General features: G+C 41.9%; 1 protein-coding gene across 1 annotated transcript; it reads right to left on the reverse strand.

Moving 5' to 3' along the window:
- Positions 1-1,203: 1,203 nt before the first annotated feature.
- Positions 1,204-2,175, reverse strand: LOC101558013 (vomeronasal type-1 receptor 4-like). Its single transcript, XM_004619795.2, has one exon. The coding sequence runs from the start codon at positions 2,173-2,175 to the stop codon at positions 1,204-1,206; it is 972 nt and encodes a 323-aa protein (XP_004619852.2).
- Between the last annotated feature and the right edge of the window lie 22,549 nt (positions 2,176-24,724).

The following is a 24,724-nucleotide window of genomic DNA, read 5'->3' on the forward strand; positions in this document are numbered from 1 at the left end:
TTATTGATCATGGTAGCCCTAAAGGGCGCAATATAGTGACGTCACCAAAGGCATCAAAAGATGTTATAGGAAGACATTGAGGCAACATTATTTCCTTGTATCTGCAGGCCAGTAATCTAGGCCTCTGGAAAGAAGATGCAAAACCAAAACTGAAACCTTCCTTGGGCTAAAAGCACTTGGATTTACATCCCAAAGACAAAACTGGGCCCTGCACCTGAAATCTACATCCCAAAGACTAGGCTGGGCCAGAGCCTACAATTTACAATATCAAAGGTCAGGCCTGGCTAACACCATCTGCATGTCAAAGACCAGCCAGGCTTCTGTGAGAGAAGGAAAACTGCTCTTTTCTATATGCTGAAATTATTTTTCTGAAGGCAGCTTGAAGGAGGAAAATGTTCAGCTTCATCCAAACCAGTCAGGACACAAGAGAAATCTTGCCTATTTTTATGGGTCCCTATGTTCCTGTCCATAGTACAGTACAGTCTACATGGGCTGGCCCTGATAGCTCAGCCCAGCCCCAATACCGAGGCACAGTATTTTGTGTATTTGTTGATCCCTTTACCCTTAAATAATCTTAAATAATCAGCAGCCCGTCTGGTTATCCCCTTTGTCAAATTAATTTCACATATTGGCATGTAGAAATGAGCATGTGATGACCCAAAGCATGCCCAGTTCTCCAGGGCATTCAGTCGGGCTGGGAGATCATCTAAGATGGAATAGTGGAAACTCATACTGGGCCACAATATCTGCTACTCCAAAGCAAAGTCAGCATCTCCCAGACCATTCCACTAGCCTGTGGGTTTATTTCCCCTCTAGTTCTGTGAACGATCATTTCACAGACACACCCTCATAAGGGAGTCCGTCAGAGAACCACCGTGTCAGAGAAGAGAAAATCTGAATCATCATATTGAAATTGAAACATACAAACATTTCCTGATTATACCCGATTGGTTTATGCCCTAAAGTCTTCAATGCATAGACTGAGCTATTCCACTGGTAACAGTCATAGCATTTGAAGAATCAGAGTGTCTGCACAATGAAGACATGATATTTCACTTCTGGTTGTTTTAACTCTTTTGACTGTTTCCTTTTGAGGGCAAAGCTCCCAAAACTCTTGACATGACCCTGACTGTTTCCTAGCACTTAGATCTCTGAAGAAGATAAGTGAATAAACAACTTCAGAGCAATAAGGAAACATGTTCTTTAATCTTTTCTGATGACATGGGGGGCACGTGTCTCACAGCAGGGCCTAGAGAGACTGGGGTGATGGCGCAGGAGCACAAAGGGACAGATGGTGGGGAAGCATGCAGCTGACAGCGCAGACACATTCACCAGCACCCAGCTGGGACTCGGGGAGAGGCCGAGACACATGTGAAAGACAGAGGAGAGGGCGTACAGGGACACAAAGGTGCTGAGCAGTACGAGGATGGTGTGGGTGGCCCTGGTCTCTGGGGAATCTGTGGGGGTGCTGCGGGTGGTGTGGATGTGTTGAACTTGTATCTTGTGCCTGTATAGCATGGAAACCATGGAGACACTGGCCCAAACCATGATGCCCAGAGAGCAGAAGTCAGGGACTGACAACAATGTTGTATAGATGTAGGCTGATATTTCATATCGAAAGGAGACAAAACAGTAACCAAAATCTCTTTGTCCTGTAATGTTTTTGCTGCCCAATCTGTCAGTTACACACACAGTGACCATGACATTGATCAACAGGTTCAACACCCAGTTCAGCATCAAAGAGGAGTCAAGGTATTTGGCGGCTCTGTCCTTAAGCTCAGCCCAGCGTGGGGTCCACTGCCTGAGGGTGACCAGCTGGAAGACACTCAGGAGGCATGTGCTGCCTGTGGACACACCTCTGCCCACTCTGTGGGTGTAGAAAATCACTTTGCAACCAGCATCCCCTAGAAAATCTTCCACCCCCAAACTTGCTGTGGTCTGGGTGACTCCTTTCGAGAGAATCACCAAGAAGTTGGCTACAGTCAGGTGTCTGAGAATCAAATCTGTGGGCCTCAATCTGCCCCCTGTGGAAGAATGGGAGACATAATGGAGCAAGAGAGAGAAATTCCCCAGGACCCCCACAAGGGTCTGAATGACAAACATCATGCCCACTGCCCAGTGGCCGGAGGTCACGCTGCTGGTTTCCAGATGGGAGACATTCCTCTTCATAGTCATGATCCCTGTGTGCAGAGGCCAGTGTTAATGGCTGATTTGACCTTAATGTAATATGCATTGTACTGCTGGTTCCTATTATAAAATGTTACTAACATTGAATTTTTAAGAGACCTCCCATTCTTAATCATTATTAGTCTTTAAAATTTTTTTCCATGTAGTTTGCAATAGGGGTGGGGTGGTGAGAAAAATACTGGAATATTGGTGGAGGAGAATGGGCACTGGTGAAGGGATGGGTAATCGATCACTGTATGACTGAAATGCAAACACGAAAGTTCATAAGTTTGTAACTATACCTCATGGTGATTCACTAATAAAAATTTTTTTAAAAATTGTCATGTAAACCAGAGGAGGGCAGGTTGGCCTATGCGCACCCAAGCAGAGCTCCTGGCAGTCACTTGCTTTCACAATCCAAAATAACCACCATACCACCAGCCTGACTCCACTGTCTCAGGACACACCTCACCAAGATATAATCTGCTTAAATTTTTGGTATGCGGGTTTTGTGACTGAAATCAACAGAATTTCTCAGGGTTGAGATGGGCTACCTCCCCACACCTCCCTGTACTTCTGGAAGCCTTGGAAGTCACATCCACACTGCAAAGCTGCCACCCAATTGAAATGCTACTCCAGCTTTACTGTCCCAATACAAATACCGAATGCCCTTAAGAAACACCATGACCTCTTAACACTTGTATTGCAAACCATAATGCATGAAAGGAAAAGTAGAGAGAGAGAGAGAAAGAGAGAGAGAGAGAGAGAGAGAGAGAGAGAGAGAGAGAGAGAGAGAGAGAGAGAGAAGGAAAAAGCCTTCCATAGAGGGAGGCTAGGGTAGGGGGTGGGGGACTGGGGGATGGTAGTGGGGAAACAGGGGACATTGGTGGTGGGAGGTGTCCACTGGTGGAGGGATGGGTGCTGGATCATTGTATGAATGGAATCTAATTATGAACAGCTTTGTAATGTTCTATCTCATGGATATCCAATTGAAAAAAATATTTTTTGGTTTTTGGTTCTCACCCAGCAATGCATAGGGGTTATCCTTGCTTTGTGCTCAGGAATTACTTCTGGCAGTGTTCAGGGAACCATATGGGATATTGGGAATCGAACCCAGATCGGCCACATGCACAGCAAATGCCCTACCCCTCTATCGCTCCAGCCCCTGAAATCTTTTTAAAGTAATGTGGAGTTCATGTCCAGCTCAATCAACTTAATCAATGGTTGAATAAATAGCAGTACTCCTACATTTTTTTAAAAGATGTGTTAACTTAAGAAAAGAAAACTAGTTGCTTGTATATACACGGCTAAAAATATCACTGCATATTCTTGAGACTGGTCAGTATTTTTAAAATTTTACATATTCATTCAGTTATAATTTATTTATTTTTTAATTGGTGAGTCACAGTGAGGGTACAGTTACAGATTCACACATTTTCGTGCCTGTTTTTCCCTCATGCAATGTTCAAGAGACCATCTTTCCACCAGTGTCCATCCTCCACCACTTATGAACCCAGTATCCCTCCCACCCCCCATCCCATCTCCCCCACCCTGATCCGCATCAGTGGCAGAGCATTCCAATTTGTTCTATCTCTCTCCCTTTGGGTGTTGTGGTTTTCAATAGGGGTATTGAGTGGCCATCATGTTCAGTCTCTAGTCTACGTTCAGCGTGCATCTCCCTTCCCGCGCAGAATCTCCAATCACATTTTACTTGGTGCTTCCTTCTCTATCTGGGATGACTTTCCCCCAGCATGTGAGACTAGCTTCCAAGCCATGAAGCCAACTTCCTGGTATTATATACTACTATTCTTGGGTATTAGTCTCCTACTCTGCCATTTTATATTCCACAGATGAGTGCAATATTTCTATGTCTGTCCCTCTCTTTCTGGCTCATTTCACTTAGCATGATACTTTCCGTGTTGATCCACTTATATGCAAAGTTCATGATCTCATTTTTTCTAACAGCTGCATAGTATTTCATTGTATAGATGTACCAAAGTTTCTTTGACCAGTCATCTGTTCTCGGGCACTCGGGTTTTTTCCAGATTCTGGCTATTGTAAACAGTGCCGCTATGAACATATAAGTGCAGGTGTTATTTCGACTATACTTTTTTGTTTCTCCAGGATATATTCCCAGAAGTGGTATTGCTGGATCAAATGGAAGCTCAATTTCTAATTTTTTTGAGTAGTGTCCATAGAGACTGGTCAGTATTTTTATATAAAACCTTGTATCCAATCTTTTTCTTGTTCTACAAAAAATGGCGCATATCATGATAGAAACATTAGACCAGTGAGAGCTTTGAATGTTCATAACTCTGTGATGAACTCAGGTCATTTTAAAGATGAAAATGAAAATAGCCCAAGAACCACCTCTGCCACCATGTAATCTCATCTACTGGCCTTGTTCCAGAGACTCATAAATAAATCTCAACAGAGATCAACTAGCCACAAATATTATTCAGACATAGTCCAGTTCAAAATTTAACTCCAACTGTACTACCCAGTTAAATATTCTGAATTTCCTGGAGCATACGGCCACAGCATTGAGGGCTCTCAACATCTCCAAAGTCTCCAACACCAACAGTTCAATAGGAGCATGCCAGATTGGATACGATATAATGTAGAGGACAACCGGTCTTGGCTTACATAAACATGAACACAGAAAGCTTCACTTGTAACAACATTTTAGTAATCCCTCAGACAAGGACTTACTGAGAGATAAAACAACTTTCATTATTTTTCTTCTAAGGAGATATTTTTTGATCATTCTGTTACCCATGTGTTGGTAACAACTATACAAAGTAAATTATTTGGGCCAGCTTCGGGGACAGGCTTGAAGGGTGCCTGGGACCATGGAGATAGTGATGGAGGGAAGGTGACTGATGGTGGAATTGGTGTTGGAATAGTGAATGCCCATAGTAAATCATCATGAACAGCTTTGTAAAGCATAGTGTTTGAAATACAACGTGGGGGGTGGAATAATTATAGTAAATCAAAATATTCAGTAACTTCTCAAGCTGCAAATACTGCAGAGGAGTAAAGCTATGAGGCTTGTTGCAAAGATCCATTTCTTTTCTATTTATCCACACACTCTGTGCATACAATTAATATGAACCAAATAGATTTCAAGTTCCACATAAAATGTATAAGTTTATTGCTGCACAAAGACAAAGACAGGGACCGGAGTGATAGCACAATAGGTAGAGCATTTGCCTTGCAGGCAGCAGACCAGATTCGATCCCCAGCACCCCATATGATCCCCCAAGCACCACCAGGAGTCATTTCTGAGTGCAGAGGCAGGGGTAACCCCTGAGCATCACTGGGTGTCACTCAAAAAGAAAGAAAAGACAACGGCAGTTGCCCGGACCAACTTTAACTTCATGGACACCACATTGATCAAATACTAACTAGAAAGGGTTAATTTGATGTTCTTCTAGGCTTAGGGGTACAATGTTACAAGTGGGGTACAATATCACAAACTACAGAAGCTGTAACAGAAGCTGAATAGTCACAGCCTGTGATGACCTAGCTTTGGTCACACTTACCTGAGAAGTCCTGAAAGTTTAGTCTTTGATAAAATGTTATAAAAATAAAAATTTATTTCTCTTTTCAGAGCACATACTTATCTATTCACACCCAAGTCAGCAGAAATGATGAGTCATGTGGCAAGATCTTGAAATTCTGTGAGTGACAAAAAATATGGATGCAGAGATCTGTGTGTTGAGTTGGAATTGATGATAAAATATTTTTGTTTTGTCTTTTTTAGGTTTCAGTGGGAGCCACACCCGCCAGTGCTCAAACCTTATTCCTACCTCTGCACTCAGTGATCACTCCTGAAAGGACTCAGGGGACCATCTGGAATGCCGTATTCTGCGTTCTACAGCGTGCAAGGCCAGCACCTTACCTGCTGCACTATTGCTCATACTTGGATAATGAAATATTTTTAAAGCAAAAAAAGGATCACAACAAAAGTAGTTTAAAATGATCACACTGGGCAGAAACTGAGTGCTGAAAGTAGGTAAAGGGGTATAGGTGACAACCTTTCAGTATCTGTATTGTAAACCACAATGCCCAGGGGGATGGAGTGAGAGAGAGAGAGAGAGAGAGAGAGAGAGAGAGAGAGAGAGAGAGAGAGAGAGAGAGAGAGAGAGGAGAGGGAGGGAGGGAGGTAGACAGAGAAATAGTGAGAGAAGTGCCTGCCTTTGAGTCAGGCTAGGGGAGAGTGGGGGTGATGGGAAGGAAATTGAGAACACTGGTGGTGCTGGGAAATGTACACTGGTGGAGGGATGGGTGCCGGAACACTGTATGAATGAAACCTAATCATGAACAAGAACAGCTTTGTAAGGGTCTATCTCACAGTGATTCGATTTTTAAAATTAAAAATTAAAATAATCACACATTGAGTGACAGATGTTCTTGGTAACAGGAACACATGTTTGAGTTTTCTTTATGGGGACACATCCAGTGGTGTTCAGGGCTTATTCCTGGCTCTTCACTCAGGGGCCACTTCTGGAAGACCGGAGGTACCAGATGAGATGCTGGGGATCAAACCCAGGTCAGCTACGTGCAAGACAGAAACCTACCTGCTGATTATCACTTCAGCCTCGGAGTTAGCTTTTTAAAAATACTTCTCCAGGGGCATGAGTGATAGTACTTTGGGTAGGATGCTTGTCTTGCATGGGGCTGACACAGGTTTGATATGTAGCAATCCATATGTTTCCCCCAAGTCGACTAGGATTAAAGTCCTAAGAATCATCAGGTGTATACTCTCCCCCCAAAAAAAACACTTCTCCAGTCTTTTCAGGATGGGGTTAAGGGGGCATTATGGGCCACGGAGTTGCTCAGGGGTTTCTCCTGGCTCTGCACTCAGGAATTACTCCTTGCAGAGCTTGGGGGACCACATGGGATGATGGAGGTCAAACCCAAGTGAGCTGCATGCAAAACAAATGCCCTACCCACTCTACTATCACTTCAGCCCCTTCTCCTGCCTTTCACTGAAAACTCTGCTCAGCTTGATCACCACAGATGGGTTGAGAGTGGATGATCTCTTTCTGATGTGCATCAAAACGCAGAGCTTGTAAAATAACTTTTGTGCTGTGAAAACACCAGGCTGAGCTTTGGTTTTCAACAGAATCACATGGTCCCACTAGATCCCACCCTCTTCTTTCTTACAAGCATGGCTGGTTTACAAGCACCCCCTGGATAATCCCAGAAACCTCCTTTGCTATTTGCATATATTATACTGCATTAAAGAAATGTCACCCTTAAGCACCTGCAGTCAGAGTTCATTCCCACTGGGTTAAGGAACAGAACCAGCAATAAGAACGACACAGAACTGATGAAACGCTCTCAGAGATGGACTATTGTGTGAATGCCCTCCTTCTCTCCACAAGCTGAGCTCATAATCCAGAATCTTCTCATTTTCTAACTGCTTTCTAGACTCAGTACTAGACACTTTCTGCCTGCAAGAAAATATATATATGGACCATATATCTTATATGGACGTGATCACTTACCCAGCTTGGGATGTGCCTCCATCCTTATAGACTGTGCCCTCAGTCTGACACAGAACACCCAAGAATCACAGCCGAAGGCACCAGGATCGGCGAGTGTGTGTGTATTGTATGTGTGAGTTTTGTGTGTAATGGACTTGCCAGACCCTGATATGGGTTTGGGGTGCTGTGACCTCATCTCCCTGTTGAGCTGTAATTATCCTTTCATCTGAGTGACAGTGACAAGAAGGGGCAGCTTGGGGACAAGGGAAGACGTAAGCACCCATGACTAATAACAATTACACACTTCCAGTTTGCATCTCCAAAGAGACCATGGCCAAGTTTACAAGATGCGCATTCTTCTCCACAGAGGTTCCGGGTACAATTGGGAGCTCATTTAGAGGAAGTTGAACTTTGGTTCTGTTTGGGAAGAGTGAAACTTTATTGTCCCACTGGAATCCACTGCATCCTATTATCCTTCTGCTGAAGTCACAGTCTTCAGTGGCTTCCGCTGTTAACCAGCAAGAGATTTGGAATCTGACAAAGTCTCTGATAAAATTATTCAATATGATAAGAAAAAAGAATGACACTAAGACTTCTTTTTTGTATCAGTTTTCTTTTCTTTTCTTTTTATTTATTTATTTATTAAATTTTATTGAATTACTGTGAGATAGTTTCAAGCTTTCATGTTTGGGTTACAGTCACACAATGATCAAACACTCATCCCTCCACCAGTACACACATTCCTTACCACCAATATTCCTGCTACACCCCCTCTTTCCCACCCTTCCATGCCTCCATGACAGACAATATTCCCCATACTCTCTCTCTACTTTTGGGCATTATGGCTTGCAACACAGACACTGAGAGGTCATCGTGTTTGGTCCTTTATCTACCTTTGGCACACATCTCGCATCCTGACTGATTTCTCCAGCCATTATTTCCTTAGTTATCCCTTCTCTATTCCATCTGCCTTCTCCCCTCCGCTCATGAAGCAGGTTTCCAGTTATGGGGCAATTCTCTTGGCCCTTGTATCTACTGTCCTTGGGACACTAAGACTTCTGATGTGGCCTCAGATTTATTAGTGGGCATCTCTGGACCCTCATGCTTAGTGACCACTAGTCTGCTTGTTTTATTGTTCCAGTCTCATTGTTAAACATATTATTTAAAGCGTACAACTTAGTTAACATATACATAGATTGTGAAATTTAAAATTAAGTTTAACTGACATCCATTACCTCGCTTAGTTACAAGCATTCTTGTTTTTTTTTGTTTGTTTGGGAGGATAAAACTTGGCAGTGCTCAGGGCTTATTCCTGGTTTTGTACTCAGGAATGACTCCTAGTGATGCTTTGTAGACCATATGTGGTGCCAGGGATCAAACCCACATCAACAACATGCAAGGCAAGCACCCTACCGGCTAGACTATCACTCCAGTCACTAGAATTTTTGTTTTTATTTAACACAATTGCACCCTTTAGAAAACAGTAGAGGGCCGGGGCCGGTGCTCGGCTCCGGCCGGCCGGGTTTTCGGCCCGGGTGCCCATGCCTCTGCAGAGCCGGTGGATGTGGAATGAGCGGGAACCAGAGACAGCTTTAGGAATTGGGGTTCCAGCAAGTGCTTGCACCCATGTATGGAGACTGTGAACTAAGCTTTTGCCAAACTTAAATCTTCGTGGACTTAATTACTATAATACAGAAATTGTATTTTATCTCTTCATTCTCATCAGTGGAAAACTTATTATCAAATATTTCCCTGTTAATAGAGCTGTATTCTTAGGGGATAAATTCCAACAAAAATAGTGAGTCTGTTTTGAAACTCTAACAACAATAGTGAGTTATGTGTTGAAATCTGGAATGTAATCAAGGTAGAGAGAAAAGGAAGTGAAATTATCACTCACGTACGGGGTGGGTTGGGGGGTGAGGGGTGGGATGTATACTTTTTTTGTTTGTTTGTTTGTTTTGGTTTTGCTTTTGTTTTTGTTTTTATTGGTGGTGGAATATGGGCACTGGTGAAGGGATGGGTGTTTGAGCACTGTGTAATTGAGATATAAGCCTGAGAACTTTGTAACTTTCCACTTGGTGATTCAATAAAATAAATTTAAAAATAAATAAATAAATAAAATAAAAAAATAAAACAAAAGAAGAAAACAGTAGAGTGTAGAATACAGTAGAGTGATATAGTGCAGAAAGTAAGATGTTTGTCTTGCACGCAGCCCATGTGTATGTGTGTATGTGCACAGATAACAAACACATGATCCAATCCATGGCACCACATATGGTTTCCTAAGTACCACCAGGAGTCATTCCTGAGCACACAGCCAGGAACAGCCCCTGAGCAATGCTGAGTGTGACCCCCATATAAAATATAGTGTTTCACAAATAATTGTGAGTTTATTGTAATGTTTTAATGTGATGGTTTGTAATTGAATTCACAACATCTCCGAGGTATGCCTGTATATTTATCCATGATGACAAACACTTTTGCTGTCTACTCTCTAAGAAACTGTCAGCTATGGAGCTTATGTATCATAGTTTATGCATCATATCATATCATATCATACATATCCTTTGTATCATATCACGTGTCTGTGTATCTCCACCACCTTCCCTTTAGCCTCTCATCAAACAGAGAAATGAGGTAAATTTGTTCTGCTTAGTGTAAATAATGTTACATGTTGCGGGGCTAGAGAGATAGTACAGTATTAGTACAGTATGTGGGGTGCTTGCCCTGCACATGGTTAACCTAGGTTCGATCCCCGGCATCCCATTTGGTTCCCTGAGCCCCAAGAGTAATTCCTCATAACAAAGCAAGGTGTGGCCCACAAACAAATAAACAAACAAAAACAAAACCCAAAAGTTGCATTTTGCTCTCTTTCATCATTTGTGAATTTTAAAGATTTTTTATATGTGATTTGGAAGCATCTTTCCCCATTTAATATACTTGTTTTTAAATGGTAGTTATGGTTTCCATTGTTGTGCAGAAGCTTTTTAGTTTGATGAGATTCCCTTTATTTTGCTTTCCCCTTTATGTTGTAGATTAACCCATAAAAATAACATTAGTGTTATTATTATATATTATTATTAGTGTTATTATTATTATTATTATTAGTGTTGACATTGACGGAAAAAAATAGGTTTTTTCCTTGTAATTGACTTCAAGCTATATACCATTAAGGTTTCCCCCTACCCACAGCTTTTCTCGTAACAGGAATATTTTTTTCTTTCTGAGTCACACCCAGTGATTCCCAGGGGGTACTCCTGGCTCTGCATTCTGAATTACTCCTAATGGAGTTCAGGACACCATATGAGATGCTGGGGATTGAACCCGGGTCAGCTGCATGCAAGGCAAATGTCCAATCTGCTGTACTATTGCTCTACAAGGACATTTTTAGGTTTGGTTTTGGCAGTTTGAATCTCCCGCTTTCAGTCGTTGACTCTGTGATTTAGAAACATCATATACTAATGACTCTATCCCACAGATCTTTATGTCTGAGACCCTGCCCCTGCCCCTGTTACCTCCATCCACCTTTCCCCTCCCCTCTGTTTCTTCCCTTTGCTATCCTTCTCATTTCTATCTACCAGGGCCCAAAAACCCCTTTCTAATGTTGCGCAGTCCCTTGTCCTCTTATTCTATAGACCACATTAAGTTATATGACTCGGTTTGTCCTTCTGACTTCCTTTAACATGAGAGCCTTCAGCTGCATCTAAGTTGTAGTGAGTTGCTTCATTCCTTCATCCCTTGAAACTTCTGCTATGAATGGGCATCAAAGGAACTTTCCTCAATATAGTAAAAGCCATCTACCAATAGCCCACGGCAAGTATAATTCTCAATGGGGAAAAGCTAAAAGCCTTCCCTCTAAGATCAGGCACAAGGCAAGGTTGCCCATTTTTGCCATTCCTATTCAATATAGTACTTGAAGTCCTGGCCATATCAGTTAGACAAGAAAAAGATATCAAGGGCATACAGATAGGAAAGGAAGAGGTCAAGTTATCACTATTTGCAGACAATATGGATATGACACTATACTTGGAAAACCCTAAAGAGCCTACAAAACAGCTCCTAGAAACAAACGGTTGATATAGAAAAGAGATAGGCTACAAAATCAACACCCAAAAGTCCATGGCTTTCTTATATACAAATAATGAAAGGGAAGAAAGAGATATTAAAAAAAATCCCATTCACAATAGTACCTCAGAAAATCAAGTACCTTGGTATCAGCTTAACCAAAAAGTGAAGGACCTATACAAGGAAAACTACAAAACTCTACTTCAAGAAATAAAAGAGGACACTAGGAAATGGAGACTCATCCCTTGCTAATGGATAGGAGAATTAACATTATCAAAATGGCAATACTGCACAAAGCACTATACAAATTTAATGTGGTTCCTATCGGATACGCATGACATTTTTCCAAAAAAATAGGCAAAAAAATCCTGAAATTCATATGGAACAATAAACCCCCATGAATAGCTAAAGCAATCCTTGGGAAAAAAGAAGATGGGTGGTGTCACCTTCCCCAACTTCAAACTCTACTACAAAGCGGTAGTAATTAAAACAGCATGGTATTTGGATAAAAACAGACCTGCAGACCAATAGAACAAACTTGAATATTCTGTCACAGACCCCCAAATATATGGCCACTTAACCTTTGACAAAGGAGCAAGAAATGTAAAGTGGAACACTGAGAGCCTCTTCAACAAGTGGTGCTGGGAAAACTGGATAGCTACCTGCAAAAAAATGAACTCTGACCTCTGGCTAATACCAGTCACAAAAGTCAGATCAAAGTGGATTAAATACCTCAGTATCAGACATGAGTCTATAAGGTATATAGAAGAAAATGTAGGCAGAATTCTCCATGACATTGAAGCTAAAAGCATCTTTAAGGATGAAACACCACTGACCATGCAAGTGGATGCAAACAAACAAATGGAACTACATCAAACTAAGGAGCTTCTCCACTTCAAAAGAAAAAGTGACCAAAACACAGAAAGAGCCCACAGAATGGGAAAGAAATTTACTCAATACCCATCTGATAAGGGATTAATATCCAGGATATACAAGACACTAGTAGAATTGTATAAGAAAAAAACCTCTAATCCCATCAAAAAATGGGGAGGAGAAGTTTCCTCAAAAAAGAAATACAAATGGCCAAAAGGCACATGAAAATTGCTCCACATTACTACTCATCAGGGAGATGCAAATCAAAACAGCAATGAGATATCATCTCACACCACAGAGACTGGCACACATTCAAAAGAACAAAAGCAACCAGTGCTGGCATGGATGTGGGGACAAAGGGACTCTCCTTCACTGTTGGTAGGAATGCAGACTGGTAAAGCCATTCTGGAAAAAAATATGGACAGTCCTTCAAAAACTAGAAATTGAGCTTCCATATGACCCAGAAATACCACTTCTGGGAATATATCCTGAGGATGCAAAAAAGTCCAGTAGAAATGACATCTGTACCTTTATGTTCATTGCAGCACTATTTATTCACAATAGCCAAAATATGGAAATAACCCGAGTGCCCTAAAACATATGACTGGTTAAGGAAACTTTGGTATATCTACACAATGGCATACTATGCAGCTGTTAGGAGAGATGAAGTCATGAAATTTGCTTATAAATGGATAGACATTGCAGAGTATTATGCTAAGTGAAATGAGTCAGAAAGAGAGGGACATACATAGAAGGACTGCACTCATATGTGGAGTATAGAATAACATCACATGAGGCTGACACAGGAGGATTTCCCCTAGCTGGAAGACTGATTCATGAGTGGAGGGGAGAAGGCAGATGGAATAGAGAAGGGATAACTAAGAAAATGATGGCTGGAGGAACCAGTTGTGATGCGAGATGTGTGCTGAAGGTAGATAAAGCACCAATCATGATGACTTCTCAGTGTCTGTATTGCAAGCCATAATGCCCCAAAGTAGAGAGAGAGTATGAGGAATATTGTCTGCCATGGAGGCAGGGGGAGGGTGGGAAAGGGGGGGATACTAGGGATATTGGTGGTAGGGAATGTGCACTGGTTGAGGGATGGGTGTTTGATCATTGTGAGACTGTAACCCAAACATGAAAGCTTGTAACTATCTCACAGTGATTCAATAAAATTTTTTTAAAAAACTTCTATCCCCTCTCTCTAGATGACTGGCACTGAGACTTGATTAGTCTGACTTCAAGCCTGTTTTGTCTGAAAGCTGCCCTGCTCTGCCTGCTGTGGGTCCGCCACCTTCTGCTCTCTAGATCCATAAGCTAAAGTCTCTAGTTCCCCCACACACGTGTATCAAATTTATTTGATTTCTTTTCCAGGTAACATTAGTTTATAGGGCTTAATTTTTAATTCTAGAGGTGTAATACCTAATGACATCCTGGGGTCGGAGAGATAGCATGGCAGGGAGGGCACTTGCCTTGCATGCATCCAACCTGATTTAGATCCTTGTCATCCTGTAGGGAACCCCTGAACATAGTCAGGAGTGACCCCTAACAGCAGAGCCAGTAGTAAACACTAAGTGTTGGCTCAAAAACAACCTTCCCAAAATGCCAGTACCCCTAAGGGCAGTTCACTGTGCCCGCCATTCTTACCGTCCAATTTCTTTGATAATCAGTTCTGGGGTCCCAATCTAAGTGTTTGTTTTCCATAACGAGGTTTGTCCCTCTTGCTTTGCTTTCCCTCCCCCCATGAGTGAAAGGATAGTGTTTGTTTTTCCCTTTCTGTTCTGGTGACACTTCCGGCCAGTCTCAGAGACAGTCTGCTCTGTGACATATTCCTGCAAAATTCATTGTCCTTCAACCTCCACATTCACTCATACTGAACTGTAAAAATGAGCTGTTAGTATCTAAAGCATGTCATTGGCTTTAGTATCATCTCTTAATATTGTCACATTGCACTAGCTTATCAGACACTTTGTCAAATTCCAAGTTTTAGTCTGTAAAGGAAGAGATGGTCTGCCTACAGGGAAAGAAATTCCATAAGAATTTGTACGCAGAAGGACAACATGACCTAGCACAGAATTCAGGGAGCCAAAGAACTTTCCAACAGGCCAGACAATCTCCGCACTTTATACTTTCTCTGAAGGAAAAGCTGCTTTCTCCTCCAGGGCAACCCAGAATGACCCCTACAGCAGGCAGTTGTCTCATTGGTAGCACCAGCGACAAGGATGCAACATCAGCCATTGACATTTGGGGTTTTTATTTTCGTAGGCCTACTATGAATGTTCCCAGGGCCCTAAGCCTTGCCCTGTCACTTCCACTCTGGTGAAATGATAATTGTGGTTCAGAGGGGAGGCGAGGTTACAGGATCCCAAACCCAGACCAGGCAGTAGGGTTGCACACTGTGATGGTGGCAGAAAAATGCCACGGTGGGCTTCGGAGGGCTCTCACATGGGCCCTGCCCTTCCTGGCTCTCCCACGATCCGATCCCCAGACCCTGCCTCCCGACTCCACGCCTCTCTGCTCGCTCCCCAACCACACCTCCCCCTGTCCTGCAGGTAATCAGCCCACCTTGAACTCCTCCAGTGTCCCAAGTGGTTACTGGGGGCGTGGCCTGTACCTCAGGGGACATGGTTTCAAAAGGGGCGTGGCCTCCTGCCTGAGCAGCTGCAGTTATTATTACTTTTTTAGCATAATCTGTATAACCTGTATCTTTGAAAAATATCCTTGCCACAGTCCATTAGCTTATTCTAACTTCACAAAAACTATCTGTGAACAATAGAAACTGCACAAAACCTTTGCAAGGAGAGCATAGCTTTAAACCTTCACTAGAGGCCCCACATAAATCAGGATGAAAGCCTGAGAGTATGGAAGAATTCTAGAATAGGATCAAGGCTACAACTAACAACTTAGCACAACCAGAGCCCCTCCTCCTGCAGCAAGAGGGAATAGGAATAGACAACTAGAAGATTCCAACTCTACACTTCCATACCAATATGAAGAAAAAACGAAAATCCCCTCCACAAAGAGAGGATGAAGAAAAGATTCCAGAAACCTCAACAGGGGCTACCCACATATACGACCTTTCAGAAAAAGAATTCATAGAGGAAAACTTTTTATTTATTTATTTATTTATTTATATTTTAATTAGTGAATCACTGTGAGGGTACAATTACAGATTTATACATTTTTGTGCTCATGTTTCCCTCATAAAAATTTCGAAAACCCATACCTTCAACAGTGCCCATTCTCCACCACAAATAAACCCAGCATCCCTTCCACCCCGCAGTCCATCTCTCCCCACCCCACCATGCCTTTTGTTCTCTCTCTCTAATTAGGTCTTGTGGTTTGCAATAAAGGTGTTGAATGGCCATTGTGTTCAGTCTCTAGTCTACATTCAGCACGCATCACCCTTCCCCGCGTGGCCTCCAACCACATTTTACTTGGTGTTCCCTTCTCTATATGAGCTGCCCTCTCCCCAGAATGTGAGGCCAGATTCCAAGCCATGGAGTCAACCTCCTGGTACTTATTTCTACTATTCTTGGGTGTTAATCTCCTACTCTGTTATTCTATATTCCACAGATGAGTGCAATCTTTCTATGTCTGTCTCTGTCTCTCTGACTCATTTCACTTAGCATGATACTTTCCATGCTGATCCACTTATATGCAAAGTTCATGACTCAGAGAGTAAATCTTGAGGAGTGTCGATGTACTTCAAGCAACCATGGAACAGACATCCAATAAATTAAGGGAGGATATAAATGAAGCATTGGATCAGTCCACCAAGAAAATGCAGGAAGAAATGAGAGCAGAAATTTCAAAGCTACACAAATAAAAAAAATCGGTAGAATCTCAGTAGGAGCCCTCAACAGTAGAATGGCTACAGCCAAAGACAGAATCAGCGAGCTTGAAGATGAGCTGCACAAAGTTTACAGACAATAACAAATAATGGCATAGACCTCAAAATGGCTCTAGAGTGAATCAGAGTCTAGGGGATGACCTCAAGAGGAACAACATAAGAATCACTGGAGTACCAGAAGCACAGGGAAGTAACCCCAGTGAAAAAAACACAGTGAAAGATATCATTACTAAGAAATTCCCAGAGTTGGAGAAGGCAGGCATCCAGATCCAAGGAGACTGAAGAGTACCAGCAGGAAGAGACCCGAATAAAAAGTCTCCAAGGCACATCATAGTCAGAATGATGGATGCTATGGATAGAGACACAATACTGCAAGCAGCAAGGTCAAAGAAGGAAATTACATACAAAGGAGCACCCCTTAGATTTACAGCAGACCTATGAGAGGAAACCCTCCAAGCCAGAAGACAATGGTGGGACATAGTGAAAAAACTCAACAAAATGAACATATCACCAAGAATACTTTATCCGGCTAAACTTTCACTCAAACTTGAAGGAACCATACACTATTTCTTGGATAAACAACAGCTCAGGAACGTCACAGACTCAAAATCAAACTTAAAAGAAGGCTAAAGGGGCTATTGTAAGACAAGAAATAACCCCATAGGAACAAAAAAACCCACAGAAAGATGACACAAAACCCCATGACAACAATCTCTCTCAATGTCAATGGCCTAAATGCATCAATTAAGAGACACAGAGTGGCAAAATGGATCCAGAAACTAAACTCAACATTCTGCTGCCTGCAAGAAAAACACCTAAACAATCAGAACAAACACAGACTCAAAGTCAAAGGATGGAAAACAATCCTGCAGGTAAATAACTCCCTCAACAAAGCTGGGGTGGCAATACTAGTATCCGACAACATAGATTTCAGGTTGAAAAAGATTTGAAGGGACAGTGAAGGTCATTTTCTACTTATCAAGGGATATGTACAACAGGAAGAAGTTAAACTCTTAAACGTATATGCATCTAATAAACGACTGGCTAAATACTTAAAACAACTATTAACAGACTTTAAAGAGGACATCGATAGCAGCACAATAATAGTTGGAGACATCAACACTGTAGGGAGCCATTTTACAAGCCCAGCTCTTATCCTCTAGTCAAGCGGAGGCTTACTTGGGATTCCTGTAACAAGGTCACCACTGCTGACCTTACTGATCTTATCAATTCGCCATTCCTCTCTCACTAGCCAACGCCCATGTCTGATCTGCCCAACGCCCATGCCTGATCTGCATTTTACTATTGTTCCTATGGGGGCCCAAGCATGCATACCGCCCCCTCCCACCAAGAGGTATAAGTATTGTAACTGCTGTGAATAAACTCTCCCTCTCTCCTCCTCCTCCTTCTGGCTCTGCGTCTCTTCGTTCGGTTGCCTCCCCTCCTTAGCCCCACGAAGGGTCCTCCCTGCGGGACAGGATGATGCCCGCAGGGGGGACCCCACAAACACCACCTTGTCACCTCTGGATAGATCCACAAGAACAAAACTCAGCAAGGAAACACTGACTCTGACTCTAAAAGAAGAAATGGAAGAGAGAGGCCTAATAGACCTATACAGGGATTTACACCCCAAAAAGAAAGAATACATATTCTTTTCCAGTGCACATGGAACATTTTCTAATATAGACCATGTACTGGGCCACAAAACATACCTAAATAGAATCAGAAAAATAGAAATTGTATCAACTATCTTCTCAGAACACTATGCGCTGAAGTTAGAAGCTAATCACACACAGACACGGAGAACCAAAGCAAACACCTGGAAATAGAACAGCTCGGTGTTGAACAATGAGTGGGTCAGGAAGGAAATCAAGGAAGAAATCAAGAGATACCTCGAAACAAATGAGAATGAGGACACAAGCTACCAAAACCTATAGGACGCAGCTAAGGCCGTATTAAGGGGAAATTTTATAGCTCTTCAAGCATTTGTTAGGAAGGGAGAAAGGACATACATAGACAGCTTGACTTCACAGCTCAAGATCTTAGAAAAGAACCAGAAAAAGGAACCCAAACCTGACCGAAGGAAAGAAATAATAAAATTAGAGCAGAAATTAACGACATGGAAACCCAGAAAACAATCCGAAAGGTCAATGAAACCAAGAGCTGGTTCTTTGAGAAAATAAAAAAGATCGATAAACTGCTAGCAAGACTCACAAAGAATGAGAGAGAACCCTAATAAACCGAATCATAAATGAAAAGGGGGATATCCCACAACAGAAACCAATGAGATTCAAAAGATCATCAGAGGGCTGGAGTGATAGCATAGCGGGTAAGGCGTTTGCCTTGCACGCGGCCAACCCAGGTTCGATTCCCAGGATCCCATATGGTCCCCTTAGCACCGCCAGGGTTGATTCCTGAGTGCAGAGCCAGGAGTGACCCCTGTGCATCGCCAGGTGTGGCCCAAAAAGTAAAAAAAAACAAAAAAAAATCATTAGAGACTACTTTGAAGGTCTGTACGCCACGAAACAAGAGAACCTAAAAGAAATGGATGAATTCCTTGATTCCTACAATCTGCCAAGACTGAACCAAGAAGACCTGGAATACTTGAATAGACCCATTAATATCAAGGAAATCAAAACTGTAATCAAAAGTCTCCCCAAAAACAAAAGCACAGGTCCAGACTGATTCACTGGCGAATTCTTCCAAACATTTGAAGAGGACCTGTTGCCAGTTCTCCTCAAGCTTTCCCAGGAAACTGAAAACAACAGGCACCCTCCCAAACAGTTTCTATGAGGCTCATATCTCCCTAATACCAAAAGCAAACAAAGACACCACAAAAAAAGAAAACTATAGACCAATATCCTTAATTAATACCGATGCGAATATCCTCAACAACATATTATCAAACAGAATCCAACAACTTCATCAAAAACATCATACACTATGACCAAGTGGGATTCATCCCGGGGATGCAAGAATGGTTTAACATTCGGAAATCAATCAACATAATCCATCATATCAACAAAAGTAAAGACAAAAAACATATAATCATATCAACAGATGCAGAGAAAGCATTTGACAAGATCCAACATCCGTTCATGATGAAAACTCTCACCAAAATGGGTTTTGGAGGAACTTTCCTCAAGATAGTCAAAGACATCTACCACAAACTTATGGCAAGTATTATCCTCAATGGGGAAAAACTAAGGGCCTTTCCTCTAAGATCAGGGACAAGACAAGGATGCCCACTCTCACCACTGCTGTTCAATATAGTACTGGAAGTACTTGAAATAGCTGTTAAGCAAGAAAAAGATATTAAGGGCATCCAGGTAGGAAAAGAAGAAATCAAGCTCTCACTATTCGCAGATGATATGATACTATATCTAGAGAAGCCTAAAAGCTCTACTAAGAAATTCTTAGAAACAATAGACTTGTACAGTCAAGTAGCAGGCTATAAAATCAATACCCTAAAATCCATGGCCTTCCAATATGCAAACAATGAGACAGAGGAAAGGGACATGAGAAAAGCAATCCCATTCACAATCGTGCCCAGAAAATCAAGTACCTTGGAATCAGCTTAACTAAAGAAGTAAAGGACCTCTACAAAGAAAACTATTAAACGCTACTCCATGAAATAAAAGAGGAGTAGCGTTTAATATTGGAAGGCCATGGCTGTTAATAAAGTTGCCCTTGATCGGTATGTGTCGTCTTGGGCCCCCTGTTTACTAACCTCACTAGTCTTATTTCAGATCGGGACCGCTCACAGAATCCACCCAATTAGGAGCACTTTCCCCTGTTGTCTTTCCGCGGGCCGGAGAGATCTCCGGGGGAACGCGCACTCATGGATAGGGAGAATAAACATTGTCAAAATGGCAATACTCCCCAAAGCATTATACAGATTTAACGCGATCCCTATAAAAATACTCATGACATTGTTCAAAGAAATGGATCAAGCAATCCTGAAATTCATATAAAACAACAAACACCCACGGATAGCTAAAACAATTCTTGGGGAAAAGATGATGGGAGGCATCACTCACCCCACACCTTAAACTTTACTACAAAGCGGTAACAATTAAAACAGCATGGTACTGAAATAAAGGCAGAGCCGCGGACCAGTGGAACAGGGTGGAATATTCCTACACCAACCTCAAATGTATGATCATCTAATCTTTGATAAGGGGGCAAGAAATGTAAAGTGGAACAAGGAAAGCCTCTTTAACAAATGGTGCTGGCAAAACTGGACAAACACATGCAAAAGAATGGGCTTAGACTTGACCTGACACCATGCACAAAAGTCAGATAAAAATGGATTAAAGACCTCAACATCAGACCTCAATCCATAAGGTACATCAAAGACAAGGTCGGCAAAACCCTCCACGATATTGAAGATACAGGTATCTTCAAAGATGACACGCAACTGACTAACCAAGTGGAAACAGAGATAAACAAATGGGACTATATTAAACTAAGAAGTTTCTGCACCGCAAAAGATACAGTGACCTAAATACAAAGACAATCTACAGAATGGGAAAGCATATTCACCCAATACCCATCAGATAAGGGGTTGATATCAAGGATATATAAAGCACTGGTGGAACTCTACAAGAAGAAAACATCCAACCCTATCAGAAAATGGGGCAAAGAAATGAACAGAAACTTTTCCAAGGAAGAGATATGAATAGCCAAAAGGCACATGAAAAAATCCTCTGCATCACTAATCATCAGGGAGATGCAGATCAAATCAAGTATGAGATACCACCTCACACTACAGAGAATGGCACACATCTGAAAGAACAAAAGCAACCGCTGTTGGAGAGGATGTGTGCAGAAAGGGACCCTTCTACACTGTTGGTGGGAATGCTGACTGGTTCAGCCCTTCTGGGAAACAATATTGACCCTTCTCAAAAAATTAGAAATTGAGCTCCCATTTGACCCAGCAATACCACTGCTGGGATTATATCCCAGAGAAGCAAAAAAGTATAGTTGAAATGACATCTGCACTCATATGTTCATCACAGCATTATTTACAATAGCCAGAATCTGGAAAAAACCCGAGTGCCCTAGAACAGATAACTGGTTGAAGAAACTTTGGTACATCTATACAATGGAATACTATGCAGCTGTTAGAAAAAATGAGATCATGAACTTTGCATATAAGTGGATCGGCATGGAAAGTATCATGCTAAGTGAAATAGTCAGAAAGAGAGAGACAGACATAGAAAGATTGCACTCATCTGTGGAATATAGAATAATAGACTATAAGACTAACACCCAAGAATAGTAGAAATAAGTACCAGGAGGTTGACTCCATGGCTTGAAAGCTGGCCTCACATTCTGGGGAGAGGGCAGCTCATATAGAGAAGGGAACACCAAGTAAAATGTGGTTGGAGGCCACGTGGGGGAAGGGTGATGCATGCTGAATGTAGACTAGAGACTGAACACAATGGCCATTCAACACCTTTATTGCAAACCACAAGACCTAATTAGAGAGAGAGAACAAAAGGGAATACCCTGCCACAGTGGCTGGGGGGTGGTGGGGGGAGATGGTATTGGGGGGGGTGGGAAGGATGCTGGGTTTATTTGTGGTGGAGAATGGGCACTGTTGAAGGTATGAGTTTTCGAACTTTGTATGAGGGAAACAGAGCACGGAAATGTATAAATCTGTAACGGTACCCTCACTGTGACTCACTGAAAACTAAATTAAAAAAAAAAACCTGGGTGCCCAAGAACAGATGACTGGTTAAAGAAACTCTGGTACAACTATACAATGGAATACCATGCAACTGTTAGAAAAGATGAAGTCATGAACTTTGCATATAAGTGGATCAACATGGAAAGTATCATGCTAAGTGAAATGAGTCAGAAAGAGGGACTGGCATAGAAAGATTTCACTCATCTGTGGAATATAAAATAACAGTGTAGGAGACTAATACCCAAGAATAGCAGTATACAATACCAGGAGGTTGACTCCATAGGTTGGAACTTGGCCTCACACGCTTGGGAAAAGTCATACCAAATGGATAAGGGAACTCCAAGTAAATTGTGACAGGAGATCCTACGTGGTAAGGGAAATGCGGACACTGTAAGTGAACTAGTGTCCGAACATGATGGCCACTCAATACCCCTATTGCAGACCACAACACCCAAAAGGAGAGAGAGAGAGAACAAATTGGAATGCCCTGCCACAGAGGCGGGGTGAGGTGGGGGGGATGGGATACTGGGTTCATTGGTAGTGGAGAATGGACACTGGTGGAGGGATGGGTTCCCGAACACTGCATGAGGGAAAAACAAGCACGAAATGTTTGAATCTGTAACTGTACCCTCACTGTGACTCACTAATTGAAAAATAAAAAAAAATTTTTTTAAATAGGAAGTCATAAAAAAGGAGGATTCTAAGCAGGAGAACGTCAAAAAAAAGAAGTTGTTTCATTGTATGACTTCATTTAGACATTTGCAGATCCATTATCTAATATGACCACCTATTATTCTCATTACATATTATTTAAAGTTTCATGTAACAGAATGTACTTTCTAAACATTTAGTCAAGTTTATTAAAGTTCCTTTAATGTGAAAAAAAAGAAAACAATAAATAAAGTCAGGGATTATTTCTGGCAGGGTTTGCAGACCATCTGTGTGCTTGGTTTGAACCTCCAAGAGCCTCATCTAAGGCAAGTGTCCTGCCTGCCATCTGATCTCTCAAGCTCTTTCTATTTTTTAGAATCTCTCTGTAAAACATCTTGTCATAACAAAACTTGTTCCTGTTTCTGTCCACAGATGTGTGAACACATAAGAAGCACCTCAAACTCTACTATAAAGCGGCAATAATCAAAACAGCATGGTACTGGTCCAAAGGCAGATCCGCAGACCAATGGAACAGGGTGGAATATTCCTACACACAACCCCAATTGTATGAACATCTAACCTTTGATAAGGGGGCAAGAAATGTGAAGTGGAGCAAAGAAAGCCTCTTCAACAAATGGTGCTGGCATAACTGGACAACCACATGCAAAAGAATGGGCTCAGACCTCGACCTGACACCATGCACAAAAGTCAGATAAAAATGGATTAAAAACCTCAACATCAGACCACAATCCATAAGGTATATAAAAAACAAGGTCAGCAAAACCCTCCACGATATTGAAGCTACAGGTATCTTCAAAGAGGACATGCCACTGACCAACCAAGTGGAAACAGAGATAAACAAATGGGACTATATTAAACTAAGAAGCTTCTGCACTACAAAAGATATAGTGACCAAAGTACAAAGACAATCTACAGAATGAGAAAGAATATTCACCCCATACCCATCAGATAAGGGGCTGATATCAAGGATATACAAGGCACTGGTTGGAATCTACAAAACTCCCAACCCCATTAAAAAATGGGGGATGGAAATGAACTTTCTCAAGGAAGTAATACAAATGGCAAAAAGGCACATGAAAAAATGCTCTTCATCACTAATCATCAGGGAGATGCAGATCAAAACAACTACGAGATACCACCTCAAACCATAGAGAATGGCACACATCCAAAAGAACAAAAGCAACCACTGTTGGCATGGATATGGGGAAAATGGGACCCTCCTAAACTGCTGGTGGGAATGCCGACTGGTTCAGCCCTTTTGGAAAACAGTATGGTCGCTTCTCAAAAAATTAGAAATTGAGCTCCCATTTGACCCAGCAATACCACTTCTGGGAATATATCCTGGAGAGGCAAAAAAGTATGTTCAAAATGAAATCTGCACTCGTTCATTATGGCACTGTTTACAATAGCCAGAATCTGGAAAAAACCTGAGTGCCCGAGAATGGACGACTGGTTAAAGAAACTTTGATATATCTACACAATGGAATACTATGCTGCTGTTAGAAAAAAAGATGAAGTCATGAAATTGGCATATAAGTGGATCAATATGGAAAGTATCATGCTAAGTGAAATGAGTCAGAAAGAGAGAGACAGACATAGAAATATTGCACTCATCTGTGGAATATAAAATAAAATAACAGAATAGGAGACTGACACCCAAGAATAGTAGAGATAAGTACCAGGAGGTTGGCTCCAAGGCTCGGAAGCTGGCCCGACATGCTGGAGGAAGGGGCAGCTCGCAGAGAGAAGGGAACACCTGGTAAATTGTGGTTTGAGGACCCGCATGGGATGGGAGATACACTCTGAAAATAGAATATAGACCAAACACGATGGCCACGTAGTGCCTCTGTTGCAAACCACAACACCCAAAAGGAGAGAGAGAGAACAAGGGGGAATGCCCTGCCA

Source organism: Sorex araneus, chromosome 8 (assembly GCF_027595985.1).
Source record: "Sorex araneus isolate mSorAra2 chromosome 8, mSorAra2.pri, whole genome shotgun sequence".
Lineage (NCBI taxonomy): Eukaryota > Metazoa > Chordata > Mammalia > Eulipotyphla > Soricidae > Sorex > Sorex araneus.

Coding starts and splice junctions, on each gene's coding strand:
- LOC101558013 (XM_004619795.2), bottom strand. CDS start 2,175: ATGACTATGAAGAGGAATGTCTCCCATCTGGAAACCAGCAGCGTGACC.